Source organism: Cyprinus carpio, chromosome A1 (assembly GCF_018340385.1).
Source record: "Cyprinus carpio isolate SPL01 chromosome A1, ASM1834038v1, whole genome shotgun sequence".
NCBI lineage: Eukaryota > Metazoa > Chordata > Actinopteri > Cypriniformes > Cyprinidae > Cyprinus > Cyprinus carpio.
In genome coordinates this window covers 26,072,124-26,087,669 of record NC_056572.1, presented here as the reverse complement: position 1 = coordinate 26,087,669, position 15,546 = coordinate 26,072,124, and the positions used below count along the sequence as shown (strand labels likewise).

General features: G+C 33.7%; 1 protein-coding gene across 1 annotated transcript; it reads right to left on the bottom strand.

Annotated features, from left to right (window-relative positions):
* Window positions 1–3,679: 3,679 nt before the first annotated feature.
* On the bottom strand, window positions 3,680–9,071 carry LOC109101300 (3-hydroxybutyrate dehydrogenase, type 2). Its single transcript, XM_042758481.1, has 7 exons — window positions 8,710–9,071; window positions 8,545–8,632; window positions 7,483–7,561; window positions 5,215–5,311; window positions 4,869–4,977; window positions 4,067–4,127; window positions 3,680–3,807 (listed from the first exon to the last, which is right to left on the bottom strand). Exons 2-7 carry the CDS (start codon window positions 8,614–8,616, stop codon window positions 3,680–3,682), a joined length of 546 nt encoding a protein of 181 aa, XP_042614415.1. The 5' UTR covers window positions 8,617–8,632; window positions 8,710–9,071.
* Between the last annotated feature and the right edge of the window lie 6,475 nt (window positions 9,072–15,546).

Below are 15,546 nucleotides of genomic sequence, written 5' to 3'. Positions count from 1 at the left end.
AAGAAATTATTCATACTTTGGCACCCTCAGTTAAGTGAAAAGCCTTTGTGAAATGAAACTGGATATCAACAAAACAATATGGTGTTTTGGCTGAAAGAGAATTCTAAAGAGCATGAAGGCATCCCTCTCAGGTTAGCAGCAATGTTTTGGTGTAACCTCCAGGGGCCGGTGGGGTTTCATACCTGCCGTCTAATTCCAGCCCAGCCTGACCTCAGAATGACACCCAGTGTGCACGTTCCTCAGAGAGAAGCAGACCATCTAACATCAATGTAAACTGTAATCTGTCACCACAGGATGTTTCTGAGGATAAACCCCTGCCGAGCAGCATGCCCAAGTGACACACACAGAGAGAACTACAGAACCGAATAACGCGAACAGAACATTCCATTACAGTTCTCACACTGACAATGAAACGGACCACTGAGAAAAAAAAAATGAAGAAATAACAGAGGCAGTTTATCCTGAGATGTGAACTGCCATGCTGACCACCAGAAAACTTGCGCTGTGTGCAAGCCGCTTGCTTTATGAATCACCAAATTATTATTAACAGACAACAACACATTTTGCATGCAAAATTTCATCACTAATGTAACCACACCTTACTGTTTCTGGTGAAATTGCTCACCGGGCGGCAGTGGAGGCGTAAAGGTGGCACGCTTCCGAAGCCGCGACAAGGCCCAAAACAGCTTTCCCCTCGGCTACAGAACAAATAAACAAGGGTCAATGTATGCTAAAAAAGGTTGCCGCCAGTGGAAGACATTCCCTTCTCTGTAATGGACCACACAACCCCAAAGAGCACTGCAGCCATGGACACTATAAAGAGGACAATAACAAATAGATACTGTGTTCACAGGGAATTAATTACATTTTAAAATATATTAGGATTTAAAAAAAAAAAAAAAACAATTAAATTGTAACAACATTTCCCTCATAATATTAATGTACTTTTTTAGATCAAATAAATGCAGCTCCCAGTGAGCAGAAGAGACTTCTTTTGAAAATCCTTTAAAAATCTTACCAACCCCAAACATTTAGAAAGGTGGTGTGTATGTAATTTCTATCATCAGGTTTTGGAAGATCATTGCCCCTTTTCTAACCTTGGTGATAATGGTGGCCAGCAGGCCTCTGCGGACATCGGAGAGCGTTCATGCAGCCATGGGCAGCATTTGCAACGGAGGGTTCAGGCAGGCTAAGCTGCTAACTGAAGACACCAGTCGAGGGACATAAAATGGTTCTCCGGGTCATACTGACTGGGGCTCTCTGAGCTTTGAACCACTCCTGTGACTGTCTGACTGACAGAAGGTGATGCTGTTGGAGAAAAAGAAGAGTGAAGAAATGAGCAGTGATCTTTGCAGCAAAATCTAAATTTGCAAAGTGTTTTTTTTTTTTAGTAGAGCATATAATACATAGTACTGTATGAAGCATGTCCATATGTCTGAGACTATACCTATTTGGATGTAAAGAAAGAAAGAAAGAAAGAAAGAAAGAAAGAAAGAAAGAAAAGATTTTATGTTCTTGAAGTCTCTTATGCTTTTCAAGGCTGCATTTATTTGATCAAAAATACAGTATAACCAATAACATTGTAAAATATTATTACAATTTAAAATAACATTAGAATAATTTCCAGAAGTGTCAGCTGGAAATTCAGTTTTGTCATCACAGAAATTACTTTGAAATGATAAATTAAATATATTAAAATAGAAAACAGTTATAAATTTCAACTAATCTACAAAAATAATCATTATTAGAATATAAAGAGCAATAATATAAAAATGATTTTGTTATCATATTGTAGCCTTCTAGAATTTGCAGAGATTATTATAGGCTATTAACGTTATGCAATGAGCAGTAGTAAACAGAAATTAAAAAAAAATAATTAATGAAGGGTTTTTTTTTTGTATTAAATTAAAAAAGTTATATAGTCTTAGATCTCTCAGTATATTTTCTTATACATATCTGAATGTACTAATATTGATCCAAAGATTGAAATGTTTGTTAATTTATAGAAATTGTTATTATAAAGTGTTGAACCTAACATTATATAGAAACAATATTGAAATAATATAAAAAAAGTTATTATAAGAGGGGAATTCTCACTAATAACCTACTTCAGCATGATTTCAAGGCGGAGGCTGCATCCTCAGTCCCTTCTGTGAGGAGTGGAGGGCATCCTCCATGGCACTGAAGGTCTGCTCTATCTAGTCAGAGTCTTCTAGCCAGCCATCGCACGTGCTCATAGCCAGCAACAGTCCATCAGGTTGATATAAATCGCGATTACAGACTCTTGACTATCGATGAACTTCAAAGAGGAAATAACACGAGTACTAGAAAAGAAAACCGAATGGTTTATTCAACAGGTTAATCGGATTGTGACATGACTTAACGCCGACGCCTGGGCCATATGGTGATTTATCAGGACTGCAGAGCGCGTGGCATGGTCTCTCTGTTTGTAAGACTCCACTGAATAGCATTACTGACATCAACAAAGTGTTCTTAGTCCATGTATTCTTATTTACAGCATCGTCTATAGTAAAAGATTGATTTCCTTCATTGTTTCGTGATCACCGTCCTGGCATCTTTTTTTGTTTGTCGTTTGTTTTTGCATTTACCATACTGCCGCCATGTTCTACCACTTCTACCTACCACAAGTTGGCTGTTTGAAACAAAATCTGGCGTACTAATCTTTAATGCCATCACATCGCATGCGGAAGTATCTGTAAGTTCAACCATCTGCAAGGGCTGAGCGACATAAAGTAAGATCTATATATATACAAAAATAATTGGAAAATATACGCGTTTGATCCTAGAATGCACGAACAGATTTTAAACGTCTAATATTTCGAATTCCTGCACGGCAGTCCAGATGTGTGGAGTGACGGCTGGCAATATCGTTTTACTGTACGTCCGGTCCAACCCTAATAATAAAATAGTCCAATCAGATCCAAGCCGTGCTATTTTTTCCCAACCCCTCTTCTGACACGTCCCACCTCCTGTGAAGTGATTGGCTAGATCTAACAGCAACTGTCCAATCACAAGACGTCGGCAAGTGACTAGTCTTATGGTTTATCATGATCTCATAATCCTGCGACATCCACAATGATTTATGCTTTAGCCACTTTATTTTTCCCCTAAAATCGAGCGCGGCTATTTGTAAATTTTATGTGCGGTCTCATCCGAGTTTCAAAGCTTATTGTTTTAAATTACTAATTGTTTTGATGCAAGATTTCAGTTTAAAAACATTGATTCTCAACCTTTATTTATGAATTTGTCTAATAGAAGATACAAATTGCCCCCCAAAAAATGTTGATTACATTTTGCATGTTAGAATTATTTAAACCAAGCAATTTATCTTTAAAACAAAACTGAAGATTAGATGACGTGCAGTAAGTGAGCTTGACATCCACAATTTTTTACATCTATTACCAGGAACGATTCAATTCATATTCAGTACAATCAACAGCACCATTGCAGCATTACAGTTTTAAAGATGAAGAAAATCAGTGACTATGTTTGTCTGGAACTCAAACTGCATGCATGTTAAAGGTTATTTAATAAATGTAACAAAACATCCTCAGAGTCTCCATCCTCCATCAATGATGGCTTCTGTTCCTGTTACATAGGCAGACTGCAAGAATGAAAATCCTTTGATTATTTTTAGACATCCAACTATATTTTTAACCTAAGTGCAATAAAGTGGGCAGATACAATTGCAGCGGATTCCTTGTTCCAGGAAATCAGCTGCCACTGATTTGGTCAGTCCAATGATGGCAGCTTTAGACGTGCTGTAGACGCATCTTTTCACAACTCCTGGACATGCAATTAAGGGATAAGCAATTAGGAGAGGGCAAACTTCACCTGACCTGGCATTTATCCAATTTCACCATCAGCCAAACTGGAGATAATGAGGGTAACGTAATATGCCAAGTGCTACATGGAACAATGTCAGTCATCACATGTAATTAAGAGCAAAGGGCCAAATCTTGATATACAACATGATGTATTACAGCAGCCCATTTATAATTCAGCATCAAAATGCAAATAGGTAGCAACAGAATATAATTATTACCTTTGATACTAGATGCCACAGATGCCATATTGATGATATTACCAGATTTACGAGCCAGCATCTATATGGATATAAGGGAAATCAGTTTAAATGGGCTGACTGGTTAAAGTAATGTACTTCAAAACAGACAGCAGGATTATTGCATTCATGTAGCTGTCATGCATCCCATGTTGACCGTTCAAAGGTTCAGTAAGATTTTTTGTTGTTGTTTTTTTTAAAGAAATTCTTTTTCAGCAAGGGTGCATTAAATTGATCAACAGTGACAGTAAAGACATCTAAAATGTTACAAAAGATTTCCATTTCAAATGTTCTTTTGTACTTTCCATTCATCAAAGAATCTTGAAAAAAAAAATGTATGTTTTCAACTTTGATAATAACTGAAATTGAAACTTGAGCACCAAATCAGCATATTAAAAATTCAGCTTTACCCTCACAGGAATAAACCACATTTTAAAATGCATTAAAACTGCATACTAATTGTATAACTGTATGAAGAGACTTCTTTCAAAAACATTTAAAAAATCTTAGCGACCCAAACTTTTGAACATTAGTTTATGGGCTAGCTTTCACACAGAGATGTATAAAATCATACTAATTTATATTTCATTAAAAATCACCAAACAACAACAACAACGCCTGAGCAAGCATTTGAGTACATTTATGCCGTCACAGGGATTAAGTAGTAAACCGCATGGTAGGCATCTGTTTTGTGCTCTTAACCCAAAGAACAAACAACATGGGGATAAAAACAATCTTTAAACATGAAGGTGGATAATCCTAGACAGGAGAAGGACAAGATGACCTTAGGCAGGAAGGCCTTGATCATCAGGTACATGCTACGGACATTCACGTTCATAGTGAAGTCCCAATCTGATTCCTCACACTCCAGTATTGTGCCATGATGGACAAATCTGTGTCAAAAGAAAGAAGAATGAGAGAGAGTATGCACATTAAATGAACAGTTCCCCCAAAAATGAAATAAAGTCATGCTTTTGCATCATTCATGAAATGTGATTTCTGAAAGGAAAAACTAGGCAGGATAGGCAACAAACAGAAATTTTGTATAACATTACATTTTTTGTATGTCTATATGGCTTTAAACGTTAGCTAAAAATATATATTCGGTGCTTTAAAGGAGAAATACAAACCCAGCAACATTGAAGAGCACATCCACATAGTCAAAGTCCTTGGCCAGGGCCTCCACTTGGTCTTTCTTGGTAACATCAACAACCTTGGTTTTGATCCCTAAAAAAAAAAATAAGGGAATAAAAAAAAAAAAAAAAAAACTTTCCAGGATTCAGAAAAGCATACAGAAGCCTGAGAAGAGAAACACCTTTGAACTAAAGCAATTTGTTTCCAACATAATGGGATTATGTGGGAAAGCAGAGCAGTATGAAAAGGGGGGATAAAAAAGGCCTTTGAAATCCCTTTTTGTGGAAAAACTCTTATATAAACATGCTCAAAGATCAAAGATAATGCTTGAGCAAAATAAAAAGCACACACATGGACCAGATGTCCATCACTAAAGTTAGGATTTGAGAGATTTTAGGCAATTCAGGTAATAACAACTTAATTAAATCGAACAAACAAAAACATTCAATATGATTTTGTAAACACTCCCATTATTCAACAGTGACAGTAAAGACATGTTTAAAGTTACAACAAATTTCTATTTCAAATAAATGTTCTTTTAATCTTTCTATTCATGAAAAAATCCTGAAAGAAAATGTATCATGGTTTCCGCACAACTGATTTCAACATTAATAATAGTAAAAAATGTTTCTGACTGAGAAACCAAAATCAGCCATGTTAGAATAATTTCTGAAGGATCATGTGTCACTGAAGATTCAGCTTTGCCAATAACAGAAAAAAAAAAATAGATTTAAAATAGAGAGTAATTTTGAATTGTAATAACATACATTACTTTGTTTGATTAAATAAATGCAGGGTTTTGTTTTCTTTTGTTTTTTTTTTTAAAAAAAAAACAAACAAACAAAAACTTATTGACCCCAAAATTTTGAATGCTAGCTGTACAAGCTAGCTTATGCATAGTGATTTATAAAATTTTGACAGACATTCAAATTTCATAATTTAATGTCATCAGAAAAATATCCTTTCAGGACGATTTTACAGCATATGTTGTAAATTATAGTAAAGTAGTAAATTACAGTGCCCTCCACTAATATTGGCACCCTTGGTAAATATGAGCAAAGGCGGCTGTGAAAACAAATTTGCATTGTATATCTTCATGAAGAAAAAAAAAAAAACATTCTAACCTTTCATTGAAGTAAAACAATTGAAAGTGGGGGGAAATAATCATAAAATATCTTTGAAGTATATTCCCATTCATATTCTTCATATTTTTAGCCCACCAGGGTGACTAGGAGCTTGAAATTGTCAAGCCATGACTTCCTGTTCCACAGGATTATAAATTTGAGTAACACAAAAGCCAAATTCCCTTAATCATCCAAAGGAGTAAAACCAAAGAATATAGTTCTGATGTGCACAAAATAGAAAGTGGCTGTAAGAAAACAGCTAAAGCACTGAAAATCCACATTTCTACCATCAGGACAATAATTAAGAAGATTCAATCATTTAAAGATGTTACAAATCTGCCTGGAAGAGGAGGTGTGTCTGTATCATCCTAATGCACGGTGAGGAGGAGAGTTTGAGAGGCCAAAGGCTCTATAAGAATCACAGCTGGAGTCTTGGGGTCAGAAAGCCTAAAAAATATATAACAAACAGCCCCTACAATAAAAGTAAAATCCTCCTCGCTAGATTAATTAAGTAGTGGGGTATGTTAGGTTGTTAGAAATATATGGGACATTGTATTATGAGGGTGAAGTAAGATAATCCTCACTAAAAAAAAGTTTAATTTGTTCGTGGTTAAATATACTTGATATATCAAATACCAGCAGATAAAAAATCTAAACCTGACTGCCTCTGTTAGAAATCTTAAAATGGACATTTGCAATAATTGGGTACCAATAATTGTGGCCAACGTGAACTAGAGAAAACATTTATTTCATAATGAGATTTTCTCCCCACTTTCCATTGTTTTACTTCAATGAAAGGTTAGATTTTTTTTTAATGAAAGAAATATCAAAAGGATAGACGATGCAGATTTATTCTCACAGCCATCTTTGCTCATATTTACCAAGGGTGTATCAGTGGAGTGCACTCTACTTATAATCACTGTCACTCAAAATTTATCAAATTTGCATTTTTAGCATAGTCAAAAATCTGTTCAAAAATTCAGATCAGTTTGCAAAAATCAGATATGAGAGCTTAATATAAAGATTGAAGAAATTCAATAAATAGCTAGGAAACAACATAAGAATCTTGTTTATGTGTATAAAAGTTCTTGTTTCACATATTCCCACTAGGTGGCAATACACAGCCAGTCAATGAGTTACCTGGAATGCCATCCAGCTCTTTAAGTTTCTCCCCGTTGATATCTGTAGCAGTGACTTGAGCACCTTCCTTAGCAAAAGCCTGTTACAGTTAAGATGATACTACATTTAAAGTCAGTAAACAACAACATGCATGATTAACATGACTACGTACTATAATGGGTCTGAGAGTAACGCAATTTCAATTCTCTGTATGTATGTACTGTACATGTGGAAGAATTGACAATAAAGCAGACTTGACTTGACTACTATTGAATCACAAGATGTTTGTTAACTTTCTCAACATCTGAATCTGATTCAAGATTTTTTTTATAGGTAGGACGGATGTATTTAATGTTTTTTTTTAATTAAATTTATTTTGATAACAGATATTTTATAGCTTAAACTGAGCAGGGTTAGTGCACACCGCAGCCTGGGCCCGTGGGCCGATAACAAATCCTACCATATCTAGACTTTCAATAACACTCCACTGGTGAGATTTCATTTGAAGACAATTCGTTAAATGACATTTGTTCCCACCATGTGATCTTCCAACTGGCTCAGGGCTACAGTGTTTCCTCAATCTCTAGTTTTTCTCATTTAATACTCATTTGAATATTTAATTGATATGGAAATGTATTCACCTAGCAGGTGTGCATCTTAACCACCTCCAGCGCTCTGCTGATAACGTGCTGTTGACTCCTAGAGAATTTGCCTAAATGATCTGAGACACTCTATGCTTCCCCCGTTAATGATTTATTCTAGCATTTTTATATTAAAAATGCTTGTAAAAAGAGGAAATGGGTTGCAAAGGCTAGAAACAGTCTACCCTCAAGCTGGTTTCAGCATTCTTCATAGCGTTACTGTGTCCAAGAATTCTGCATCTACACTTGACAGCCCTTGCATGACAAGCTTTTATTCAACAGGAAAACACATAGCAATTGTAAACCCTCAGAGTAAATCCATTTATAATACTCATCAAAGTGGCATGCAGGGCTGTCATTAAGCCCCAGCAAAGTGCAGCAAACTCATACAGCTGTAAGGAGGATGAGAAATCTTCGAAATGGATGGAAAATGAATAGTTACTATAGCAGAAGCTTTTCCAATGCCTTGTGCTGCTGCTGAAAGGACTATCACTTTCCCATCCAAACGTCCCATTGTCTTCAGTAATAACCTAAACGTGTAGGGAAAAGGCATAAAAACGCAAGGTTCATAAGTTAAATGAAATTCTATTAAAGATAACACATTTACCCTTTTAGAGTCACACTGAACAGCTCGAAAGGTCATGTTGTGTATATCCCAGTTTAACAAAACCTGCATGGATTGAGTTAGCAAATAACCTGATAATCTGATGATGGGTAATTGTAGGTATTGAACATTCAGGAGTGTACGATTAATCCCGGAGCATATAGATATATCATGCATTATGAGACGGTAATTTAGTAATGTTTCATTATGTGTAGCAAGCGTGTCACGTGACGAGCGTAAAGGTAACACTGTGCAGCAGAAAGTCTAATGAATGACATCGAATAAACATAAACGCAGTTCAAGTTTAAGCGCCCTTAATACTTCACAGCTAGTCAGTGGAAACTGTCAGAGCCTGTTTACACGAATGACGAACAGTGGAAGAACGTACTTACAACTTCACTTACTGACAACTTCTGTGTTCCAGAAAAACACACACGTGACGGACCAACGTCCGTGTAGTTCAGGCTTCACTTTTCTATCAAAATAAAAGTCATATAAAGTTTAATAAATACACGAATGAATGAAAAACATAATACAATCAATTACTGTACAGCAAATACGTCAACACAAGATATAGGAAATATGTGGTTTTCAAATATTATTTAAAAAAAATTAACAACCATATTAGGAAAAATAACAACAACAACACTAATGATTATCGTGATGATGATGATGATGATGATGATGATGATAACATTACTGGAGAAGTGATATAGCTATATTCAGAATGAAACAATGGCCAATAATCATTCCATTCAAAGAAAAGACATATGCTCACATTCAGATTATTCGATCTAAACTGCTAGGTAATTAATATAAAATTTCAAGAAACATTTAGACAATGGTGTTTTCCAAAAGGGAAAGAAAAAAAAATGTTTTTATGCCCTGGCAAAAAAAAATGTGGCAAATTGCATATTTCAGAAGCACTAAGGAAGAAGGAAATCTAGTCTATTTCAGTGCTACATGAAGATTCAAGAAAATGGTGTAACACAACAGCATGACGTGTAATGGTTGGGTAATAGAGAACTAGCATTAAGCAGTGATGCCACAGTTTAATAGGCTTTTATTTTGAAATAAACATTAACTAACATAACTTTATTTTTTTGTTGTTCAAAATCTCAGAACTGCTTCGGGTGCAAGGGTCAACAACCACCATATCACTATCTTCATATTTTAGTAGAGAGAGAGAGAGAGAGAGAGAGAGAAAGTGAAAAATAAAGTGAAAAAGAGTAGTTATGTATATGAGTTTTGTATATTTAAAGCATATATAAAAATATTATTTCTTCTTATTATTATTATTATTATTATTATTATTATTATTATTATTATTATTATTATTATTATTATTATTATTATTATTATTATTTATTTTAATTTAATTTAATTTAATTTTTTGAAACACTGATAATGGTGTCATGATTTGTAGAGAATGAAGTCGCAACTTGACATGATTCACTTATCCACTTAGGGTCATGATGGTCCAAACAAATGGCTAAAGGAAAAATTACTTTGCTTAAAGACTCCATTTTGCATTTACTGTCATGAGGTGCGACTCAAATCCAATCTAAAGTCACCACTAGGCCAATGCAGTGCAAAAAACACGAATGGACCTACAAGCCAATTGTTTGACTCTTAATACTTTGATGTTGAATCTATCCCATCATCCAATTCACTGAGCTGAAATTAGTGCTTTGTGAGCTTAGAGGCATGAAAATAAACACACAGCGCTGCAGTGAGATACATACAGAGGGTCATTGTAGTTCATTGGATGTCTTATTAAGGCTGTAGGAAACCTTTAATGGCTTATCGATCCTGCAAAAAAAGTGGAGATAAATAAGGTTTTTATGCCTGTGGCTTCACTTTCTTTTTGCATCACAGGCTTGCCATTAAACCATTCATTCCTTTGATTTAAACACATTAATAGATTTATTTATTTATACATGAGCACGTTACACAAGAAGAAAAGAAGTGAATACGTGCAAAAGTAGATAAATGAAAACAGCAATTTTGTACAAACAAAATTAGAGTTTGAAAAGATGGCAATGTGTGGCGATGTGCTTTTCATTTGCTGATTCTGAGTGGTTAACTCATTAAAATAGTGGTGAAACCATTATTAAAGCCATTAAACGTTATGAGGACTATTCGAAATAATTATGTATCATAAATATATAATATTAATAATAACAGTATATATATATATATATATATATATATATATATATATATATATATATATATATAATATATATATATATATATATATATATATTAGAAATGAAATTTTATTTATTTATTATTATTATTTTGTTGTTGCTGTTGTTGTTTGCTTCCCACTTAAAACCTTCATCATTTTGGCTAGAGTGGATTAGCTCTGGTGTAGTTGGGTTTATGTTTTGTTTTTTGTTTTTTCAAACAAAAAATGAAAATTGTCCCAACCAACCTCATTTTTACCTATATGTCCATGTCATTTTTTAGATGTCCATGTCATTTTAGCAAATATTTTTTATTTTTTTATTTTTTTATGTGCCACAGGTACAAGTGAGAATTGAAAAATGAATCACTTTCATAATGAAACAGCACAGAAACATTTCCAGAGAAATGATAGTTCTATATTTTATATTGCATATTATATATTACAATATTCTGTCAGTGCACAACAGTCTTTCATTACTGTTCTGGCTGGTATCCTGATATGCCTAATTTGTCACATTGCACAGAAGCTTGAACCACTGTCTGCAGAAATTCTTTATTGTGAGTGTTAGATTTAATCCTTTTAAATCAAGTTTTGGACTGTAAGAACATTGTATCTATTTGATACCACAAATAATGTGAAAGCAAAAATAATTCAGGATTCTACAGCTTACTGATTAATTCATTTCACCCCATGTTGCAAAACCAATACATCAATTGTTTCCAAACCCACAGACAGATAAGTATTTGTCACAGAAGAGTGTTTTAAAAAAAAAATGCATGCACACACAAACACCCATAACGTCTGTGGTATTGTTAATTAGGATCTTGACACCTTAAATGGAAAGGGCGCTCCTTAGAAGACTGGATAATTGATTTCTTATTGTTTTCATATTACTGTAGTATGGCATATCATTAATCAAGTACCCTTAATTAGTCTGAGCTGCAGAGAGTAATGTAACTGTCGAATTCGTCCTGCAGTAACATAACTTTCATGTTAAGATTTATCTTACTTTCTTTCCACAAATGGGCTCGACTGTTTCGATTTATCACAAGTGATAAGTGAGTAAAGTGCTTGTCTTTTTAAATCTACTTTTAATAGATTTCATTGTAGGTCAAGCCATTCTCTAGTAATGAGTCTGAACAGAACAATATTTTAAGGAAAGAGACCCACCGCTGAACTGTTTTTCTCACCATGCAGTGATTTACAACTTTGACATTTACAACATTAGCTGATTACCCATGAGTTTAGACACTTCCTAAGACACATCACTTCTGCAAAAAATAAAAAATAAATAAATGGTTTATAAACATCAAATGATCAACATGTGTTTTATTGGCAGACTGAATGAGTTGTACTTTCAAAAATGAACCTGTTGGGTCCTTATTCATCTCTCAGTCAGCATTCTTCTCTAAAAGGCTGCATAATCTTTAGGTATTTAAAGAGAAATTTATTTTAGATAAGGATGACAATGGGTGGGGAACAAAAAGAAGCTGGAGCTTTTAAATCAGTCAGTGGAATTAAAAAAAAAAAAAAAACACAATTAAACACTGTTGTTAGAGTCCTCAGACAGATTATATTTTCCCATTGCTTTATTTGTACATTTTCAGCATGTACACAAATGTATCACAAAAAAATAGATAAATAAATAATAAATGATATAGGTCATGACACTTGTGAGATGAGCATGTTTTAGCACATGCACTGTAAAAAACAAAAAAATAATAAAAAAAAACATCTGTAGTTTTTGCAAAATAATTTTGGCAGCTGTGGATGTAAAAGCTGTAAAAACATTTACAAACAAACTGTAAATTTTAGACAATTTGAGTGTAAACTAGTAAATTCAACAATGCACACTGCTACTAAAATCTGTTTTGTATATTTAACATAAATTTACAACCATCATAATAATGCTGGTGGTAAAACAGACAGCAATATGAAGAATCAGTTCATCACAAGTAGCTTTACCTCAGGCTGAAGTATATACTAATATATAGACGGTGCCCCGAGTCATTCAAACACTAAACACCATGATGGTAACACACATAACACTTAAATAATACAACAGACATTCATTAAACAACAGAATATGTTAAAATAAACCCACATGTACATAACTGATAACAAACAAGACAAAACTATTATTAAGAAACATGATTATTTAAACAAAATTCTTTCAAATGTGGAGTGTCATGCAGAGAATTCTGGGAATATCAGTTTTCAGTTTTTTTTACTGTACATTATACGTTGATTTGTTCTTTTTTACTTCTGAAAAATTTTACAATTAACAGCATTTTACTGTAAAATTACATGAAATTAGGTTAGATTTTTTACCGTTTTTCCCTATATATTGTACAGGAACTTACTGTTTACCTATTAAAAGTTTTTTTTTTCCACCGTTTCATTTACAATATTTTAGAGTGAAAATTTCACTAATTTTTTACAGTGTGGCTAACATGTCTTAACATGTTGTTAACATGTTGTTAACATGACAGGCTAGTTGCTAGACTTTAAATACTCTAAGAGTTAATATTTGAAAGTTTTGATCCCTTCAGTGTAAGCATGAGCGTTTTTTCACAGATTTAACCATTTTACAAAAAACACAAGTCTGATCAATTAGAAAAGATACATCACACATACCGCATATATATACAGTAGCATCAGAACATCCTGAAGGTCTGACCTGAGTTCGATTGTCATAGCACATTTGAACTCAAAAGAAGAAGAAGATGCTTAAATACTAGATAGTCACCATCTGTAAGCTATATTCAAGCAGAGCATTTACCTAAACCAGGCAGCATTCCATTTTATATTCTTTACCTGGTGAAAGCTTTCCATCGAGTGCTGTTGAAATTGCAATTGGACACTAATTGCAGAGACAGTTTCCCTCGAGCTACCAGGGTTAAGTGCCATTACTCGGTGTGAACAGAGAGGATTGTTGACCCAAATGTTGCAGTGGAATGTGTCAAAGACACGAGCAAGTGCATACAGAAAAAAACACTGCAGAATACAAGATACTGATACTCTTGAAGTATCTACTATGGTCACCTCTAGGATTATTAAATATGTGACCCTGGACCACAAAACCAGTCTTAAGTCGCTGGGGTATATTTTTAGCAATAGACAAAAAAACATTGTATGAATACGTCAAAATTCAAAAGTCTAAATTATCGATTTTTCTTTCATGCCAAAAATCATTTGGATATTAAGTAAAGATCATGTTCCATTAAGATATTTTGTAAATTTCCAACTGTAAATATATCAAAACTTATTTTTTGATTAGTAATATGCATTGCTAAGAACCTCATTTGGACAACTTTAAAGGCGATTTTCTCAGTATTTAGATGTTTTTTGCACCCGTAGATTCCAGATTTTCAAATAGTTGTATCTCAGCCAAATATTGTCATATGCCAACAAACCATACATCAATGGAAATATTATTTATCCAGCTTTCAAATGATGTATAAATCTCAATTTCAAGAAATTGACCCTTATGTTTGGTTTTGTGGTTCAGGGTCACATATATGCTGTGTCTAAAAGTCTGAGTTCGCTAGTGAAAATGTTTTCCTTTTTTTTCTAATTTAATTCATTTTTTGTTTACAAAAGAGTGGAAAAAGTTGAATTTCAGAATTAGTATTTAGTATCTCCAGTCGGTCTACAAAATGGTCTCCAATTTGGTACTATCTTGCTTTAATGATAGCAGCAAGTTATTTGAAATTCGAAGATGTCAGGAAAGATGTGAGCTAGCAACAATCCTGTTCAACTTTTGAAATTTTACTTGAAATCTGAAACTCAAATGATATTTCCACTCATTTGTAAAGAAAAAAATAAATAAATTATAGTATATTGCCTTTATACAACAGTACAGTAAATAAAGTTAATACTGAGTAGTTAACTTACATTTTAAATAATATTGTCCGTTTTTTTGTGCTCCGCCATTGAAAATAGTAATATCAACAAAGCAACAGCAGAACTAGTGAATTTTTTTTACAAGAAAGAAACGTTTTACAAGAAATTACTATTTCAGTTTTTCTACTTGAAAATTTAATGTGCAGTTCAGAGCATTGCATGTCATTTCTTTGTAATTATATGTGAAATTTGCAAGCAAATTTTTTAGTAAGAATTGTTTCAATGTTAGTTTTACACCTTTTTCCCCCCAGTGTATTGTGATCGATTCTGTGCTTTTGAATGATTCACACACTGAATTCATCTGTACCCTTAGATTGCCTTACGAACGATAGATAGATAGACGGACAGACAGACTGATTGATTGATTGATTGATTGACTGATTGATTGATTGACTGATTGATTAAGAAGTAAGTTTTTTCCCCGACTAGAATCGATAAATGTCATTTTTTAAACGAATCCAGTGTTATTGGATAAAATGAAAAGTGAACAATGTCATTTAAATGTCAGTAAAAAAGTTCCCCCCTCCAAGCACACAGTCATTAGTATTAGTGCACAAATGGATTTGTTATGCAACAGCCTTGATGAATTTTCAAGAAATCCATCCATTATTGCAATTTCCCAGCTTTAGCAATATGCAATTATTCTGAAATTACATTATTAAATAGCCTCTGTGTTTACGTTACACAAACAAAAGCCAATTCTATATCCTAAGGTTTTGAACAAATAAGTCTAAGCATAT

Bases quoted from the DNA above. Each gene is read 5' to 3' on its own strand.
- LOC109101300 (XM_042758481.1), bottom strand. From the start codon at position 8,616: ATGGGACGTTTGGATGGGAAAGTGATAGTCCTTTCAGCAGCAGCACAA. The intron at 7,562-8,544 runs GTAACTATTCAT...TAACTGTAACAG, and splicing joins TTGGAAAAGCTTCTGCTATA to GCTTTTGCTAAGGAAGGTGC. The intron at 4,978-5,214 runs GTTTGTATTTCT...CTTTTGACACAG, and splicing joins GTGCTCTTCAATGTTGCTGG to ATTTGTCCATCATGGCACAA.